Genomic DNA, 19,252 nt, shown 5'->3' with positions numbered 1-19,252 from the left:
AGCATAAGTTACTGCCCTTACCAAAGTCTACTTCCACATGTTGGAGCAAGATGGCTGCCAGTGTCTGTGAGGGTTCAGGTTTCCTGCGTTCCTCCCTTCCTCAGGCTTCTTTTTCCTGGGCTAAGTTTTTCTTTCTTCCTGAGGCTTGCTTCTATTTCCTCTATGAGCTTACTTCCCAGAGTTCCAGCTTAAGACTTCAGCATCAAACTCCAACATCAAAACTCCAACATAAAAAACCCTCTAACTCTGTCCTTTGTCATGTCTTTTGTCTGATTACTTAAATAAACCTCTGAATCCAATATAATCTAATATGCCCAGAGGAAAAGATCAGTTTACAAACATAATCTAATATTTCTTTTTGGAATTTATCAATAATATCAAACTGCTACAGCATCTAAATTGCAAAGAAAGACATGAAATATTTCCTATGTGCAGATAGCATGATCCAATAGGAAATCCTGAAAGATCCACAATAAAGCTTCTAGAGCTAATAAATTCAGCAATGTAGTGAGGTACAAGATAAAATATGCAAAAATCAGTAGGGTTCCTATATACGAATAATGAACACTCTAAAGAGGAAATCAAGAAAAAATTCCATTTTGTGTCAGGACTGGCACAAGGACAGACATAGACCATATTGACATACAGACCAATGGAATCAAAATAAAAGTTTAGAAATAAAGTCTTTCATCTATCACTAATTATCTTTTAACAAGAGTGCCAAGTCAACAGTTTGTGTTGGGAAAACAGGATATTGATATGCAAAATAATGAAAGTCGGTATCTTCCTCACACCATACACAAAAGTCAACTCAAAATGGATAAAAAAATGAAATATATAAATCAAAAGTATAAAATTCCTAGAAGAAAACATACGGAAGCATCTTCAGAACATTGTGTTAGGCAGTGGTTTCTAAGATTTTATACCAAATTTATGAGCAATAAGAGAAAAATAAGTAAATGGAACTTCATCAAAATTAAGAAATTCTGTGCATCAAAAGACTTTAACTTGAATGTAAAATGAGAACCTAAAGAATGGAAGAAAATATCTAGAAAACACATATTTGGTAAGGGTTTAATATCCAGAATATATAAAGAACTCCTACAATTCCACAACAAAAAGACAAACAACCCAATTGTTTGTTGGATGGGGAAAAGACTTGAACAGATATTACTCTAAAGAAGATATTCTGAATTGCCAATAAGCATATGAAAATATGTTTCACATGCAAATCAAAACCACAATGAGTTACCAATTCATACCCACAAGAATGGCTGTTATTTTAAAAACAGAAACTAGTATATGTTGCTGAGGATGTGTAGAAATAGGACCCTTCATGTATTTTTGGTGGGAATGTAAAATGGTGCAGTCATTGTGTAAGACAATTTGGTGGTTCCTCAGAAAGTTAAGTATAGAATTACCACATGAACTGGAAATCCCACTTTTAGGTATATACCAAAAAGAATGGAAAGCGGAGGCTTGAACAGATACTTGCCCACAGATGTTTATAGTAGCATTATTGACAATTGCCAAAAGATGAAAGCAACCCAACTGTCTATCAACTGATGAGTGGATAAACAAATTGTGGTACATACACCCAATGGAATACTATTTACCTGTGAAAATTAATGAAGTTCTGCTATGTGTGACAACATGGATGAACCTTGAAGACAGGATGTTGAGTGAAATTTGCCTGATACAAAAGGACAAATATATGATTTCACTGATATGAAATTAGAACAAGCAAACTCAAAGAGTCAGAACATAGGTTACTGGGGGACAGAGATGGCATAGGAAATAGGGAGTCAAGGCTTAACAGAGTTTGTATTTGAGATGATGGAAAACTTTTGGTAATGGATGGTGGTGATGGTGGTAGCACAACATTGTGAATGTAATTAACAGCACTGAATTATATATTTGAATGTGGTAAAAAGGTGAAATTTTAGGTTATATAAAGGGAGCTGAGGTGGCACAAGAGATTAATCGCCTCTCTCCCATTCTGGAAGGTCCCAGGATTGGTTCCCAGAGCCGTCTAATGAGAATACAAGCAGACACAGAAGAACACACAGCAAATGGACACAGAACAGACAACAGGGGAAATGGGGGGAAAAATAAATAAAAATAAATAAATCTTTAAAAAAATATTTTAGGTTATATATATAACTAGAATAAAAAAATTTTTTAAATCCATGGAATTGCACTACACAATGGATCCTATATTAAACCATGGTCTATAGTTATTAGTACATTATAAAAGTGTGATTTCATCAATTGTTACAAATGTACCACATCAGTGCAAGGTGTCAATAAAGAGCAATATGGGAACTCTGTTTTTTATGCATGATCTTTCTGTAAACCCACAGCTTCTCCAACAAAAGTAAATAAATAGCTGCAATTCTGTAATAACAGGCTCTATTAATTTCTTGTGATAGAGGTAGAAAAGACCATAAAAATCTGTCAGTCCATCTCCAGATGGGTAAAGATCTGAAAAAAAGGATTAGTAAGATGTAAAAATGATCACTGCTAGTAGAATGTTATTCTTGTACTGCTTCAAATCTAGAAGAGATATGACAGACACTATATCCTTATAAAAATAATTTGAATGAAAATTATGTGATTGAGTAAAAGTGTTTCCAATTCATAAGATTATTTTAAATTAATTTAAGATGCCATTGTACAAAGGCACTTAAATCCCAACAAAAAAAAAATGAAGTTTGCAAAAAATTATGGTACATATATTATGCCATGATTAAAAATCAGGTTTTCCAAGACATCTGGGGAAAATGCTTTATGATAAGTGAAAAAAGCAGGCCTAGACATAATATGCCTTTAATTTTGATAAAAATAGAAATCAAAAGAAACACACAACAGTTAACCATTGATAAAGCTGTATGATGAGATTACAGGTAAATTTATTTTTTTCTTGCAACCCTTTTTGAATAAAATAAACATTTCAGGCTCTTAAAATATTTAATACTTAAAATACTTGCAACTCTTGGTATATTGTTTCAATTTAACATAAGACACATTAAAATATTTCTTTTAATTTAGGTAGGCTACTATAAAATAGATAAGGAATACAAGACAAAAAGTGATAATTCAAAGGGAGAAAACTTTCACTACTATCTTAACTCATATTGTTCTAATATATAAATTATTATGTATCCCTGCTTGTAAGGACAGACTAGTGCTCAATAAATAACATGCATAAATCTAATTCTGACATATCACTAAATCATACCTTGAGAATAGCTATAATCTTGAGAAGAAACAACTATTTTGTCCATTGAGAATGAGTTCTGTGATTCTTGAGACTGTTTTTCCACCACCTCCACTGTATCACTGGATGAAGATGAGGATGAAGACAATCCCAGTCTAACATATCTTCCTTTTTTACCACAGAGTGAACAATCTACTGGTGTAGCACTAGGTCCCCGGGGCAGAGGAACTTGATCTCGGTTGTAGTTTCTAACAGCTCCACTATGGTACACAGAGCGTTCTCGTTGCCATATGTAATGGGTTGGTGCAATGGCCATAACCTATAGCGGAAAGCCTGCCTTTAGAATTTTAGTAAGATTTTAAAATTACATAAAATCAAGTACAAAAATTATAACTCAAGACAGGTAGCTTGTTTTAAAACAGATAAAATCTAAGTTACCAGTGTTTTATTTTTTTAAAAATAGTATCTCCAGCTAAGGCAGTATTACCTATAAAATGATTTGTGACTTGGATACTTAAAACAATATTTAACAAGACACTTAAATTATTTCAAATAGCAAATAGGACCGAAGCAAACTTTCAGGTTGTCAGGGTATTCACTCTTAAATTCTGAATATTCTAATTGGGAAAACAGTAATACAGTTAACCCAAAACAAAATATAATTCTTAACTTTGGAGTGTGTGGGTTTTAAAACATGTATTTAAAATTGAGGTTTCCAACTATGTATGCTAAGTTAATCTTAAAACATTTGCAGTTATGGGAAGTGATATGGTGAGTAAGAACACCATATGGTGAATATAGAATCTTTCTGTTCCTTGGTTTCCTTATTTGTAATATGGGGATAATAATAATGTGTATCTTGACGGTTGTTATGAGAATTAGGTGATATACCATTTGTAAAGTACTTATGAGTCCTCACTATATCTTAGGCGTTTTTCTATAAGGTTTGTTAAACAAAAAATGGCTTTGGAATCAGGACAGATTTATTTTCTTATCCTGGCTCAGCCCTTCTTAGCTGCATGACACTGGGAAGAGTACTTAAAATTTTTGGAGGCTCAATTTCTTCATTTCTAAAATGGGGACATGATCAACCTCACAGGATTGTTCTGAGGATTAGCTGAAATGTGTGTAAAGTCCTTATCACATAGTTAGCACTTAGCAAATAATAGACACTTAATAAGTAACCAGTATAGTCAAGCTAGGGAAGTGTACTTACACTCTGACCTCATGTCTAAGTCTAGAAGTTCTAAGCATTCTGAGCAAAAATGTTTAAGTGCAATTATCAAGGTCCCAAAGTCAATGAGAATTGTAGAATTTTAGAGCTAGACAGAGTTGAAATTGCCTAGTTTAGTGATTCTCAAACTGTTTTGAGGAGTTGGTTTCACAGTGACATAGTAGGGGCCCCAAGAAGGTAGCAATTTTTATCCATTTTATAGATTATTTATTTTGTAAGAGATAGTGTGTAAGTTTTTTTTTTTTTTTTTTTTTTTGGAAAGAAAGACTTTTGATGCTAAAACCAAAAATAAAAACCTTAAAAACACTAGATTTAAATCCAGTCCCTTCAGAGGGGGTTACTATTGCTTCCTGCAAGATAATGACATAAAGAATAGTTGCAATGGTGATGCCCACATCCCAAAATCCTCAAGACTGAGGAATAAACAAACATCAGGGGGCTGGGAATACAACCATGGACCAAAGTAGACATTATTATTGTTGTAACAGAAGAACTTGTAACACCAATATAAAGATCATAGTTACTAGAGGTTCTATGGGGAAGGGGAGGAAAGAATAGGTAGAACATAGGGCATTTTTAGGGCATTGGAATTGTTCTACATATTGCAATGAAGGACACAGGCCACTATACATTTTGTCAAATCTTATAAAACTGTACAGTCAAAAGTGTAACCCATAATGTAAACTATAGACCTTGGTTAGTAGCAATGCTTCAATTTTTTCATCAAGTGTAACAAATATACCATAATGATATATTATTAATAGGGGAAAATGTGGGAGGGGAAGGGGGTGAGGTATATGGGAATCTTCTATACTTTTGTTGCAACTTTTATGCAATCTAAAACTTCTCCATAAATAAAGTTTATTATATGGAGAAAATTTTTTTTAAATAGTTGCTATGCTAATTGCAAAAAGAACATATTTTAGGACTGAACTCATAATTTACTTCTTAAATCTTTCAAAAAAGTTTTCAACCAAAGACATGTAATAAAGTTACATTTATATATTAAAAAAAGGTAAAAGCAAATAAAGACATTACTCTAACTATAAATATTTCTATAACATTGTAAAACTAGGTTCAGAACTCTAAGGTGAGGAAGCAGAATTAATTAGAATTTATTTTTTCTGATCTACTCATTTTTCCTCAATACTTCTATATATTTACTTTATTTCCCATGTTTGGAACGTCCTATACCTTCATTTGTTTTGCAATGCTTTTTCTTCAGTGCCACCCATCACAAGTTAAACCTCTGTAAAGACCTTCAGCTTGAGGCTTTTCTTGTCTGCTTGTTAATCCTTTGGCATATAACTATCTAGTACCATGATATACCTTTGAATGTAAGTAATATACTCTATGGAAAGCAGGAATAGTCTCATATTCTTCTGTATCAAATAACCTCCACAGAATATTATACAGTCAGTAAATATTTTTTAATGATAGATGATGAAAATATGTAAGAAAAGAGGCAACTGACATTATGAACCTTCTTTTGTAGCAATCCTATAACTAAGCCTAGTGAGAAAAGCGGAGGAAAGTGGGAAGCAAAGGGCACAAAACGAGGGTTTGGTAAATTTCGCAGGAATTCAGAAACCTGTTATTTCTAGGCTTTGTAGTCTCCACATACTAACCTAGCTAGAAGAAAACACACATTTGTTTATTTTTAATGTATATTATGTTTACATAATTACAATTAGAATGTTATTGTAGTAACAGTGACTTAAAAATCATTCAATGACTTTGGCAAATTACATAACATTCTGGGTCACAGAGTGTGCTATATAGATGAGAAAACTGAGGTCACTTTCAGTCCCAAAATTCTATGGTTTTATGAAACTAACCCCTCTGAAGGAACGGTAGCAGACAACCTATTAGAAATGTAATCCTCATCTCTATTTTTTCCATCTTACTCTTCTATCATTTTCATCAGCTTTTTTTTTTTTTTTTTCATGTGTGGGCCTTTGGTGGGATATTTAATACTTGAGTCTTTTTTCTCTCTCTATGCCCTACCTCTCTGTGATCTCAAGAGGCAGTATAGTAAGGGTGTAAGAAGCACTGAGTCTGGTGTCAGACTGCCTGGATTTCAGTACTGACTGGTGTGCTGTTTTACTGTGTGTTCTTGGAGAAGTCACTTAACCTTAAGCCTCAATTTCCTCATCTGGGGTTACTTGCCTCAAAGAATCATTGTAAAAGTTAATACATGTGCAGTACTTAAAACAATTCCTGGCAAGTACTCAAAAAATATCAGTTTTTATCTTGCATCTCTCATCTATTCTACTAAATTTTAAACATCACCTACATGTAGCTCATTCATTCTACCATACCTGTTGACCATTTAATTATGCAATTATCACCATAAATTCATTATATCTAATATTAAATTCCTTATCTTCCCAATAAACCTGTTCCTTTTCTAACCTTCCCTATTTCCATTATGGATTCCATTATTCTTATTATATAGTCTTTTTAAAAAAGATTTCTTTCTTTCTCTCGCCATCCCCCTGTTGTCTGCTCTCTGTGTCCATTCGCTGTGTGTTCTTCTGCCTCCACTTGTACTATCCGGCAGCACTGGGAAACTGCATCTCTTTTTTTGTTGTTTTTGTGTCATCTTGCTGAGTCAGCTCCTCATGTGCATGGCACCACTCCTGGGCAGGCTGCGTTTTTTTCACATGGGACAGCTCTCCTTATGGGGCACACTCCTTGCGCGTGGGGCACCCCTATGCAGAGGCGCCCCTGCATGGCAGGGCACTCCTTGAGCAATGCAGCACTGCATGTGGGCCAGCTTACCACATGGATCAGGAGGCCCTGGGGATTGAACCCTGGGCTCTCCATATGGTAGACAAATGCTCTATCAGTTGAGCCATGTCCACTTCCCTATTATATAGTCTTGAAACTCTTGACAGCTCCCTCTCCTATATGTGCTGCACTCTCTGGTCAACAAGTTGTGACAATTATAATTTTGAAAATTTCTAATATTCCTTTTTTTGCCACTGCCATCAATCTAGTTCACATCTGTAGCTGAGCGGGAGGGTTTCGTCCTCGCTCAGGCCCAAGAGTCGGGGGGGCTTGCTCCTGCTGAACCACCGGCGGGGGGGTGCCCCAAGAGGGAGCACCGGTTCTCCAGGCGTGGGGGACGCGCGGTTGGGGAAAAACCACGGAGACTGCTTGAGCGCAAGAACAGGTCTGCTTTATTACGGAAGTACACTTAGCTATATAGGGTTGGGTAGAGGGAGGGGCGTGATGAAGGGAGGGTTGGCTAAGGGGCGGCTGTGGACAGGCTGAAGCTGATGGATAGACCTGAGGTAAGCAGTTACTGGGGAAGAGGGCAGATTGTGGGTTGGCAATATGGGCGGGACTGGCGGGAAGGACGGCGGGGGCTGGAAGGGGAGGAGGGGTGGAGAAAGGCGGCAACACACATCCTTGCTTCCTAATCTTTAGCAAATATAGCAATTTCCAATACATTGCCTATACTGAGCTTCTTCTACATACTGTTATTGGATTATTCTACCCAAAACATTGCTATATCACATCATTGTTTTCTAAATTCCTAATCTGGAATTAAGTAGTAGCTGATGGACACCTCAGCTCTGATGACAGTGTGGCATCTAGGCTAGAGTACATAACTGGAATAGAGAAAAGCTTACTCTTGATTAAATTGCTGGCCTCCATGAAGCATGAAAAGGGCTGGAAGTAGTCTCTTCCTCATCAGATAAGCATGTTCCATGATCTGTGAACCAGTTAGAAATTAGACCACCAACTAGTCTAAATAAATTCTACCTCAGAGGAGCTGATGGCCAAAAAGGTTACCTGATTATAAAAAGATTAAATCAGAATAGGCAGAGAAACTTTTTCTGAAGAAATCCTACATATTTTCTAAAATTTTAATCATACCTCATATCATCCTAAAAAAGAAATCATTAAACTAAGACCCAAAAGAGAAAACTGGGCTAAAAGGAGAAAAGCTGACATGTCAGTAATAAAAAGTAATAGAGTTGATGTGGTTAAGGATAAAACCTGGCTCTGAGCTTCCTTACAGCTAAGGTTAAAAGAAGAGACAAACCACAAAATTTATTATTATCTGAAAAGAGAGAATATGTTTTTCTTTTGACAGAGGAGTATAATGGAAAGAATGCTGAGTTTAAGTACTAGCTACCTCTGCACTTATTAACTGAATGACCACCGACAGTTCACAACCTTTCTAAGCCAGTTTCTTCATCTGTGAAATGGAAAGAACGCAAGCTATTTATTTCCATGGATAAAATGATAAGAGGTACAATGCATTTTCTAAATTAACAGGTGTGAGGGGTTTGTATGGAGGCTAGATGTAGAAAAAGGAACATTGGAAAGTCTTTAGAAGTGAAGTTGAGTTCTGACTCTGACACTTGCTATAGGATCTTGAGAAAATCCCAAACTTTTTGGTCCTTAGTTTCATTATTTATAAAACGAGAATACCACTACCCTCATAGGTACTTCGTTAGGGTAAGAAGGTAATTTTACATGGAAATATTTATGAACTTAAGTACTCTACAAAAGTAAAGTATTATTGTAAACCAGTTTGTAGCTACTATTCTATCAGGGATTATTTTAGGATAAGGGACCAAAGAAATGTTTTGTGAGCTAGTATGCCAGTACAGGGCTCTCAATAAGAAAATGCATAGAATGCTTACCTAAATTTCTAACAACATGTCTTGCTACTTGAATACAGCAAACTTCAGGGCAGGGATGATATAATACTTCTTTATAATAAACTCCAACAATACTGAACTTGGTGTCTTACTCATAATCTAGCTGTTGAATGACTACTTAGAGAACAGGATAAAATCTATTAGGCAGTTAAAACCTTTCTGAACAAGCTATTTTTATACCTATAAGAGGCACCTGGTTAGAACAGCCAAGAACCAGTTTATCTATCCATCACTGAAGTAAGGGGAATGGTGCTAAATGTGCTCAGTGAAGAATTTTTTAATAGTTTACTGTTTTTCATTTCATGGATGAGAAAGTAGATATGAATAATTAATTATTGGAAGCCTTCAGTTCCACTCATTCTGTCAGTCGGCAAATATTTATCGAGTAGCTTCTATGTGACAGGCCCTGTTCTAAGCACTGGAGACACAATAATAATAATAATAATAAAAGACCCTGCCCTCTTGAATTTGGATTCTAGTGGGGGAAAACAGACATTTACAAGATTAGGCAAGTAAAAAATTAGAATATATTGCATGGTGGTTAAGTGCTATGAAGAAAACAGAAAGCAAGAAAGGGATCAATAGTAATAGTGGGAGGTACTACATTTTTAAAAAGCAGCTTTATTGAGATATAATTCAAATACCTACAGCTTACCCAGTTAAAGTGTACATTTTGATGACTTTTAGTGTATTCACAGAGTTATGCAATCATCACCACAACCAAGTTTAGAATATTTAAGTCACCTCAAGAAAGCAGTCACATCCCATTCCTTCCTCCTCCTCTTTGGCCCCTGGCAACCACTAATCTATGGTCTCTATAGATTTACCTATTCTGGACATTTCAAATACATGCAATCATAGGATATGTGGTCCTTTGTGACTAGCTTCTTTCACTTAGCATAAAGGTCTCAAGGTTCATCCATGTAATATGCATTGATACTTCATTTCTTTTTCTTACTGAATATTATTCCATTGTATGGATATATCACATTTTGTTTATCCATTCATTAGTTGTTGAACATTTGGGTTGGTTCTACTTTTTGGCTATTATGAATAATCCTGCTATGAACATTCACCTACAAGTTTTTGTGTGGACATAAAATTTCATTTTTCTTGGATATATATCTAGAAGCAAAATTGCTGGGTCTTTTGGTAACTTTATGTTTAAGCTTTTGAGGCACTATCAAACTGTTTTCCAAAGCAGCTGCACCATTTTATATTCCTACCACAAAGAGTTCCAATTTCTCCACATCCATGGCAACACCTGTCATCTTTTTTAAAACTTTTATTATGGTCGTCCAAGTAGGTGTGAAGGGATATCTCATTGTGGTTTTGATTTGCATTTCCTTGATGGCTAATAATGTTCATGTGGTTCTTTGCCATTTGTTTATCTTCACTGGAGAAATGTCTATTCAGAACCTTCGCCCATTTATCTTTTAATTATTGAGCTTTAGAGGCTCTTTATATATTCTAGATACAAGTCCCTTATCAGATACATAATTTGCAAAAATATTCTTCCACTTTGTGATTTGTTTTTTCATTTTCTTGATGGTATCTTTAGGAGGACAAAACTTTTACATTTTGATGAAATCCAATTTATCTATATTTTCATTTGTTGCTTGTACTTTTGGTATCATATGTACGAAATAGTCCAAGGTCAGGAAGATTTAGGTCTATGGTTTCTTCTAAGAGTTTCATGGTTTTAGTTCTTACATTTAGATCTTTGATCCATTTTGGGTTAATTTTTGTATATGGTGAGATAGAAGTCCAACTTCATGCCTTTGCATGTGAATATTCACTAGTCTCAGCACCATTTGCTAAAAAGACTTCTTTCCTTAGTGAATCATCTTGGGACCCTTGTCAAAAAGCAATAGAACATAAATATAAGGGTTTATTTCTGGACTCTTCAATTCTATTCCATTGAGGGAGATACTTTATGTAAGGTAGTGAGGAAAGGTCTCCTGGAGGTTGTGACATTTAAGCAGAGTCCTGAAAGATGTGAGAAAGTGAAGCAAACTGCTATCAGGGGGAAGAGAATTTCAGGCAATGGAAGTGGCAAGGGCAAAGACCCTGGGGTGGGAAGTTTTCTTGGGGCTGTTTGAGGAACAGCAAACATAGGAGGTCAAATAGATAAGGGGGGGAAATTGGAAGACCATGTAGGACCATGATCAGGACTTCTTTTACCCTGTGTGATTTGGAAAGTTACTGGAGACTTAGAGAAGAGGCGTCATGATTTGACTTACTTTTTAAAAGACTTTTTCTGGCGGCTGTATGAAGAATAGACTAGAGAGGACAAAGAAGAGAGACTATTTGAAGATGACAGCAATAATCAAGATAAGAAATGACAATCACTTTAGGGTGTTAATGGTGGAGGTGTTAAAAAATCGAGGTGGTAGGATGCTGGATAATTTTTGAAGATATGGACAGGTGAAAAAGATGAGTAAGGGTAACACATTAGTTTTTTGATTTGAGCAACTGGAGGGATGAAGTTGACATTTATTAAGATGTAGAAGACTGCAGGAGGAGGTTTGAGGGACAGTGTGGGAGATATCTATTAGATAATGACGTATAGATATGGTCTGGATTTAGGCAAGAGATCTGGAGTTGCCAGTGTTAAAACCCTTAAGAGTAGATGAGATCTCCTAGTAAGCTAGTATCAGTAGACAAGAGAAGAGATGCTAGGACTGAGCCCTGGGGCATTCTACTGAAGGTGTTGAAGAGGAAAGGAATCAGCAAAAGTGGTTGAGAAGATGATGTCCTGGAAACCAATTCAAGAGAGTGTTTCAGAAAATGAGGGATTCTGTCAAATGCTGCTGCTAAGTTGAGTAGGCTGAGGACTGAGAACTAATCTTTAAGTTTGGCCACATAGAGATCTTTGGTGCCTTGATGAGTTTCTATGGAGTAATGGGGGAAAGGCTGTTAAATGAGTTCAAGAAGAGTAGAACGGAAGGAAGTGGTGTCATTGAATACAGACAATCTTTTAAAGAGTTTAGTTGTAAGTGGCAAAGAAATGTAGATGAGGCTGGGGTGAAGAGTTTGTTTTAAATTGATGGAGTTCTTACAACTATTTTATATTCTCATGGCAGTGATCCAATGAAAATAGAAAATGTAAAACTCTTGAAAGAGGAGACAATTACTGGAGTGATATCCTTGAGAAGGCAAGAAAAGATGGGATCTAGTGCATAAGTCGAGAATGGAATTAGATAGAAGATAGTTATTTCACAGAAACAAAAGAAGGGCAGGTATATGAGTACACATGCAGGTATGGTGGTAGAAATATTTGGAACATGTTGATATTCTTTTGTGATTGCTTCTGTTTTCTCAGTAAAGAAGAAAGCATGATTCTTATCAATGGAGTATGAGGGCTAAGATGGTGGGGAGATGTTAGAAGTGTTCTAGAGCTCTGATTTCATTAAACTTAGTTTACAGTTTAAACACACAACAGACAAGCAGATAAAATAAATATAAATTTTGTTAATTGCTATATAAAGGAAACAAACAGGGTACTGTGATAGAGGATAACAGAATGGAACCCAAATAAAGTGACTTTTTTGAGGATGTAAAAGTTAAATTCCATTAATCTTTTAAAAAATATAAATTTTAAAATTATGAAAAAACACAACGAATAATATAATAAATATCTATATTCCTATCAGCCAAAATAATAGCTATTTTTTGCTCCAAGACTTTTTATATTAAAAGAAATAAAATGGTATAGTATCTGGTGGATACTAAATATTCATTAAATGACTGTTTGCTGAATGAATGAATGAACTCTATCAAATGTTAAGGAGCAACCTATTTTGCCTAGCATGAGCTTTGGCAGTAAAAACCCATAAAATATGATTTTACACTCATAAATTTAGAGTTGTAAGGAACTTTAGTGATCATCTAGCTTAACTGCTTACCTGAAGCATGAATCTCCTCTATGATGAAACTAGCTGCTCATTAAAAAAAAAAAAATCATCAGTGACAGGAATCACTGCTTCAGGAAGTCTATCTGTGGAAGGCATGAATCCTAGTGTGGCCTGCTGCTTTTCCCTGAGACCAACGAATGAACTCTGTGCCCAGAACCAGATGTGTAGGTCTGGTGCCTAGGATGGAAGATGAATATGGGCTGACTCCCTCCTTGGGGCACCTCAACATAAAACATATCCCCTCGGAGAGAGTGGTTTGCACAATCCTTTATGTAGAGCATACATAAACATCCACAGAGACTGCTTTGCTAAGCATGTATATTTAACAGCACCTGACCAAACCCACAGCTAAATCTGTTCCCGGCAAGGAGGGAGTGGGATCCTCCACTTGCAGCATCAGAAGAGTATGTACAGACCACCTCCCTGTGTCTGCTGCAAATTAAAACCTGCTAGCCATGGGGGACTGATGCCTAATGAAGCTGACCTTGTTCTGTCTCTTCTCCATGTGAATAAAGCATTATTCCATCCAGTGCCTATGTGAGCTGTGCTTTTTCGGTGACCCTGACACCTGCTAACCATGGAATAGGCTGACATCCTAGGACTCTTCCCCAACACTCTTATTTTCTAATTTTCAGATAATTGTTAGAATGATATTCTTTGTATTGAGCTATAACCTGCTTCCTTAAATTTTCTACCTACACATTATATAATAGTTCTCTCTTCTATTGTGAAAAAAGACAAATCAAACCTATTTCCTGGCCCACTGTGGTCCTATACATAGTTGAAAACAGCCATCAAGCTTCTCTTTCTAATACTAAAAATCTCTGATCCCTTCTATCATTCCACATATATCATTTTTCTTTTGAGACTCTGCTCCATTCTAGTTGCTTTCCTCTGGCTATACAGTTGTTGGTCAATATACTTCTGCAAGGTGGAAACAAATGTACATTTTAGTTTAATCTGATGAATTACCTCCTTTTTTCTGGATACTATGCCTAAGGCTACATAAACTTTTCTGTAAATTCCATTACACAACTGAGTTTACAACTGTCTAAAACTCTCTAGTCCTTTACATATACATCCTTAAACCACATCATTCTCTTTTGCTCTCCAATAGACTGGTGCCAGCAGCTGTGGTAATTCCAGCTCTAATAGTATATATTAAAGTTGTTGCAGTTAAAATGATAGTGGTTGTAACTTAGGAGCAGATGCGTGGTCAGTCACCAGGCAAGCTACTGCCTCCTGCATCTTGTCTCTGGCACCCCCTTCATGCTCTTAGCTGAGTGACTTATGAGGCCTGAAGTGTTTACTTCTAAAAGATTAGTGTTCAAATCATACCTTCTAACACATTCAGGGATGGCAGCAGGAACACCTGACCTGGAGAGGTAGTGACAAAATAAAACAATACAGGATATTTTTTAAGCCCTGAAAATGGAATCATGGTACTTAATGGAATAAATGTACTTAATTATTTAATGAGAATCCATTAATTTGGAGGGCCTTAGACACCTAACCTGACACTTTCTACTAAACTTTTTCTTTTAAAAGACTTGGCCTACTCTATAGTTTTCTAAGTTATTTCTGAATCCTTGCATTTCTTCTAATATTCAGCAATCCTCCTGATATAATTTAATCTCCAAATAGGCATGTTTGTTATGTCCTCATCTGAGTCATTAACAAATATAATTAACAAGGTTAGTTCTGGGCAGAGTTCTGTGATACACCACAAAAGTCTTCCCTCAGGTTTGATGTTAATCTACTAATTGGCTCTTTTGGCCTATAATTATTTAACTGGATATATGACTTCACTTAATTACAGCATTATCTAGTCCACATTTAACAACTTTTCTGAACTAGAACTGGCTTACAGTGACCCCTGCTTTCCATTTAATTTCTTATTCTAGAATTTTCTTTAGTTTGAAACATTAACTTTCTTCTCTATTGAAAACCAGGACATATGATAAAATAATTGATCTTTTGGTTTTTAATGTCCTGTTACTTTACGTGAAAAGAGGTGTTTTAAAAAAATATTTAAATTTCTTTCAATTTTATACCATATGGTTAATATTTCAATTTTGCAAACCTGAAATTTCACATACGTTATTTAATAGACATTATTATTCAATTGCAGTGTTATTACCATCCTCAGTAAGATATTTTGATATGTTTGCACCACCCTTTCCCAATCTATTGGTGATCATTTAGACAGGAGGAACAAAATAAAAATAAAAATACTTGTTATAGAGGTAGGCTGTTCTGAAAAATAGAAATGACAATTGTTAATTATTGTAGTACAAAATTTTAAAAACCACATTTTATATGCAAATTGTATTTGTGGTAACAACCAAGGACAATGGTCTGTCCGTACATATACAAAGAATGAAAACCTTGGAAGCACATTAAAAATAAGACAAAAATTATATAAACAGAAGTTACAGATTATATGTATAAAGTATTTTTAAATCCTTACCTCCTCACAGCATCGCCTGCTTACAATAGCCCTATAGTCAATTCTATCCCAGAGTTGGTCCCTTAATTTTAGGAAATTAGGGAACAATTTTCTCCAGTTTTTCCCTAAAGCCCATGGAAAAATTTCATACTTGGATTCTTCTTCATCTTCTTCAACTGTATTAGCCAGATACCTAACAAAGAAGATCACAACCCAAAAATAAGTAGGTAAAGTACAGGGATTCACAAAAAAAGAAATATAGATGGCTTATAAACACATAAAAAGATATTCACCTTCACTCATAATTAAAGAAATGCAGATGAAAAACATAGAGAGACAATGAATTTTACCTTCTTGGGTTCTGGATATTTTTGTTTTTTTGTTTTTTTGTTTTTTTTTTAATTTTTTTATTTTTTATTGACTTTGTAATAATATTACATTAAAAATATATATGTGAGGTCCCATTCAACCCCACCCCCCCACCCCCCCTCTCCGCCCCCCCAACAACACTCGTTCCCATCATCATGACACATCCATTGGATTTGGTAAGTACATCTTTGGGCACCTCTGCACCTCATATACATTGGTTCACATCATGGTGGATATTTTTGTATTCCTATAAATCTTTTTAGGCCTTGTTCTGGGATGCCATAAAATTACGTGGAAGTAGTTTTTTAATTTCAGGTCTTGCTTGTATGATTTCTTGTTTGGATCTGGAGCAAAGTTTAGTCTAGGTCTAATTATTCCCTATAACTGAGGCAAGAACTAGCTAAATACAGTACTCAATGCCCCATGAATTGTGTTTTTTCAGTCTGGCTAGTGGGAACATGAATTATTTCCAGCCCTGTGTGAATGTTAGGTATTGTTCCCACTAATCCTTTATTACTGTCTTTCCCCAGACTCAGGTAGTTTCTATACGCACATATGGAAATCAGAATTCTGCTGAATACTCATGGGTGACCAGGCATGCATGGAAACAGAAAAACACAACCCATAGTAAGGAGAATAATTAATCAAGCAAAACTGACAAGGACATTTAAACAGTTACAATTTCAGATGTTCAAAAAGTTAAGCAGACACACTGAAGATGTAAACAAGATTCAAACAGAATTCACAGAGATGAAAACTACAATATGTGAGATAAAAATACTACAGAGGGATTAAGGGCAGAGTAAATATGCAGAAGAAAAGGTTTTGTGAACTTGAAGACGTAGCAATAGTAACCATCCAAATGAAACTCAATGAGAAAAAAAACAAAACAAAACAGAGCACCACTGAGCTGTGCGACCACTTTAAGCCGCCTAATATAAGTAAAACAGGAGACCTTGCAGGGCATGGGAGGGATGGACCAAAAAACTATTTGAAGAAGTACTGGCTGAAAATTTTCCAAATTTGATGAAACTTATAAATACACAAATCCAAGGTCAAAGAACCCCAAAGCACAAGGAACATGAAGAAAATTATACCACAGTACGTCATCAAATTGCTGAAAACGAATGATAAAGATAAAATATTTTTTTAAAAAAAAGATTTATCTTTTTAATTTATTTCTCTCCCCTCCCCCCCAAGTTGTCTGCTCTCTGTGCCCATTCGCTGTGTGTTCTTCTGTGTCTCCTTGTATTCTTGTCAGTGGCATCCGAAATCTGTGTTTCTTTTTTTGTTGCATCATCTTGCTGCATCAGCTCTCCGCGTGTGTGGCCCCACTCCTGGGTAGGCTGCACTTTTGTTGGTGGGGTGGCTCTCCTTACAGGGGCACTCCTTGTGCATGAGCCTCCCCTTTCACAGGGGACATCCCTGTATGGCATGGCACTCCTTGCATGCATCAGCACTGCGTGTGGGCCAGCTTCACCACACATGTCAGGAGGCCCTGGGTTTGAACCTTGGACCTCCCATGTGGTAGGCAGATGCTCTATCCATTAAGTAAAATCCACTTCCCAAGATAAAATCTTAAAAGGAACCATAGAATAAAAGGTAATTTGACATAGGAACAAAGACAATGATGATGTATATTTTCCATTGGACATAATGTAAGCCAAAAAGCAATGTAGTACCATCATTAAAGTACTGAAAGAAACAAAACAAAACAAAACTGTCAACCTAGAAATTCCCTATCCAGCAAAATATCTCAAAAATGAAGGCAATAACTCTCATCAACCAAGATGGTGGAGTGAGATGCTACGGAGTTCCTATTCCCCACAGAAACTTCCAACAACTAGTAAAAACTGAAAGAGCCTTCTTTCTCAGAGCTCTGGAAAATGGTTAAAGGATTGCAGTAAATGGGTAAGCACCAAATCAAGGAAAATGCAACTTAAAAATGATAGGAATGGGAGCAGGTATGCTCAGTGATTAGCATCCAAGATCTCATGTCAGTTACCTAACCTCATCCCTGAAGGAACTAGAAAAAGTGAGCAAACTAAACCCAAGGAAGCAGAAGGAAGGAAATAATGAAGACAAGAACAGAAAAAAATATATAAAATTTAAAAAACACGGGAAGCGGATTTGGCTCAACGGATAGAGTGTCTGCCTATCACATGGGAGGTCCAGGGTTCAAACCCAGGGCCTCCTGACCCATGTGATGAGCTGGCCCATGTGCAGTGCTAATGTGTGCAAGGGGTGCCACGCTGTGCAGCGGTGTTCCCTACATAGGGGAGTCTCACGTGCAAAGAGTGCGCCCTGTAAGGAGAGCCATCCAGCACAAAAAAAGTGCAGCCTGCCCAGTAGTGGTGGCACACACACGGAGAGCTGACGCAGCAAGGTAATGTTACAAAGAGACAGATTCTTGCCGCTGACAAGAATACAAGCAGACACAGAATCCACAGCTAATGGACACAGAGAGCAGACAACTGGGGGTGGGGCATGGGGTAGGGGAGAGAAATAAATAAAAAATAAATCTTAAACAACAACAACATAGAATCAATGCAACTAAAAGTTGATTCTTTGAAAAGATCAATAAAAATAAACCTTTATCTAGACTGATAAAGGAAAAAAGAGGTTAATAAAATAATTAAAGCAAAAATGAAAGGACATTATTACTTACCCTATAAAAATTTTAAAAAAGATTATAAGAGAATACTATGAAGACTTGTATACCAACAAATTAGATAACCTAGATGAAATGGACGATTCCTAGAAACACACTAATTGCCTAAACTGAAATAAGAAATAGAAGACTAAACAAATAAAGAGATTGGATCAATAATAAAAAACCTCCCAACAAAGAGAAGCCCAAGATCAGACAGCTTCCACTGGTGAATTTTATGAAATATTCAATGAATTAACCCAAATCCTGCTCAAATCCTTTCAAAAAAAATTGAGGAGGGAACACTTCCTAACTCATTCTATGAGGTCAATATCACCCTAATACTAAAGTCAGATAAAGATACCTCAAAAAAACAAAATTATAGACCAATATTCCTTATGAATATAGATTCAAAAATCTTCAACAAAAATACTAGCAAACCAAATCCAACAGTATATTAAAAGAATTATACAGGATGATCAAGTGGGATTTATCCCAGGAATGCAAGGGTGGTTTGACATAAGAAAATCAGTTAATGTAATACACCACATTAACAAAACAAAAGGAAAAAAACACGATCATCTCAACTGATGAAGAAAAGGCATTTGACCAATTCACCCCTTTTTGATAAAAAACTCAGAAAACTAGAAATCGGAAGAAACATCCTCAACATAATAAAGAGCATGTATGAAAAACTTACAGTGAACATCATACTAAATGAGGAAAGACTG

General features: G+C 35.9%; 1 protein-coding gene across 3 annotated transcripts in view; it reads right to left on the bottom strand.

The window, feature by feature from the left end:
* Window positions 1-19,252, bottom strand: part of SPDYA (speedy/RINGO cell cycle regulator family member A) — a 62,000-nt gene that overhangs the window by 9,557 nt on the left and 33,191 nt on the right. For all 3 annotated transcript variants that reach the window (XM_058287783.1, XM_058287785.1, XM_058287786.1), the window contains 2 exons: window positions 15,524-15,695; window positions 3,242-3,539 (listed from right to left, as the gene is read on the bottom strand). In XM_058287783.1, the coding sequence (XP_058143766.1) occupies window positions 3,242-3,539; window positions 15,524-15,695 (470 nt within the window). The remainder of the gene's footprint in view (window positions 1-3,241; window positions 3,540-15,523; window positions 15,696-19,252) is intronic.

This window comes from Dasypus novemcinctus, chromosome 25 (assembly GCF_030445035.2).
Source record: "Dasypus novemcinctus isolate mDasNov1 chromosome 25, mDasNov1.1.hap2, whole genome shotgun sequence".
NCBI lineage: Eukaryota > Metazoa > Chordata > Mammalia > Cingulata > Dasypodidae > Dasypus > Dasypus novemcinctus.
The sequence above is the reverse complement of the archived record's forward strand: the minus strand, read 5'-3'. Positions and strand labels throughout refer to the sequence as shown.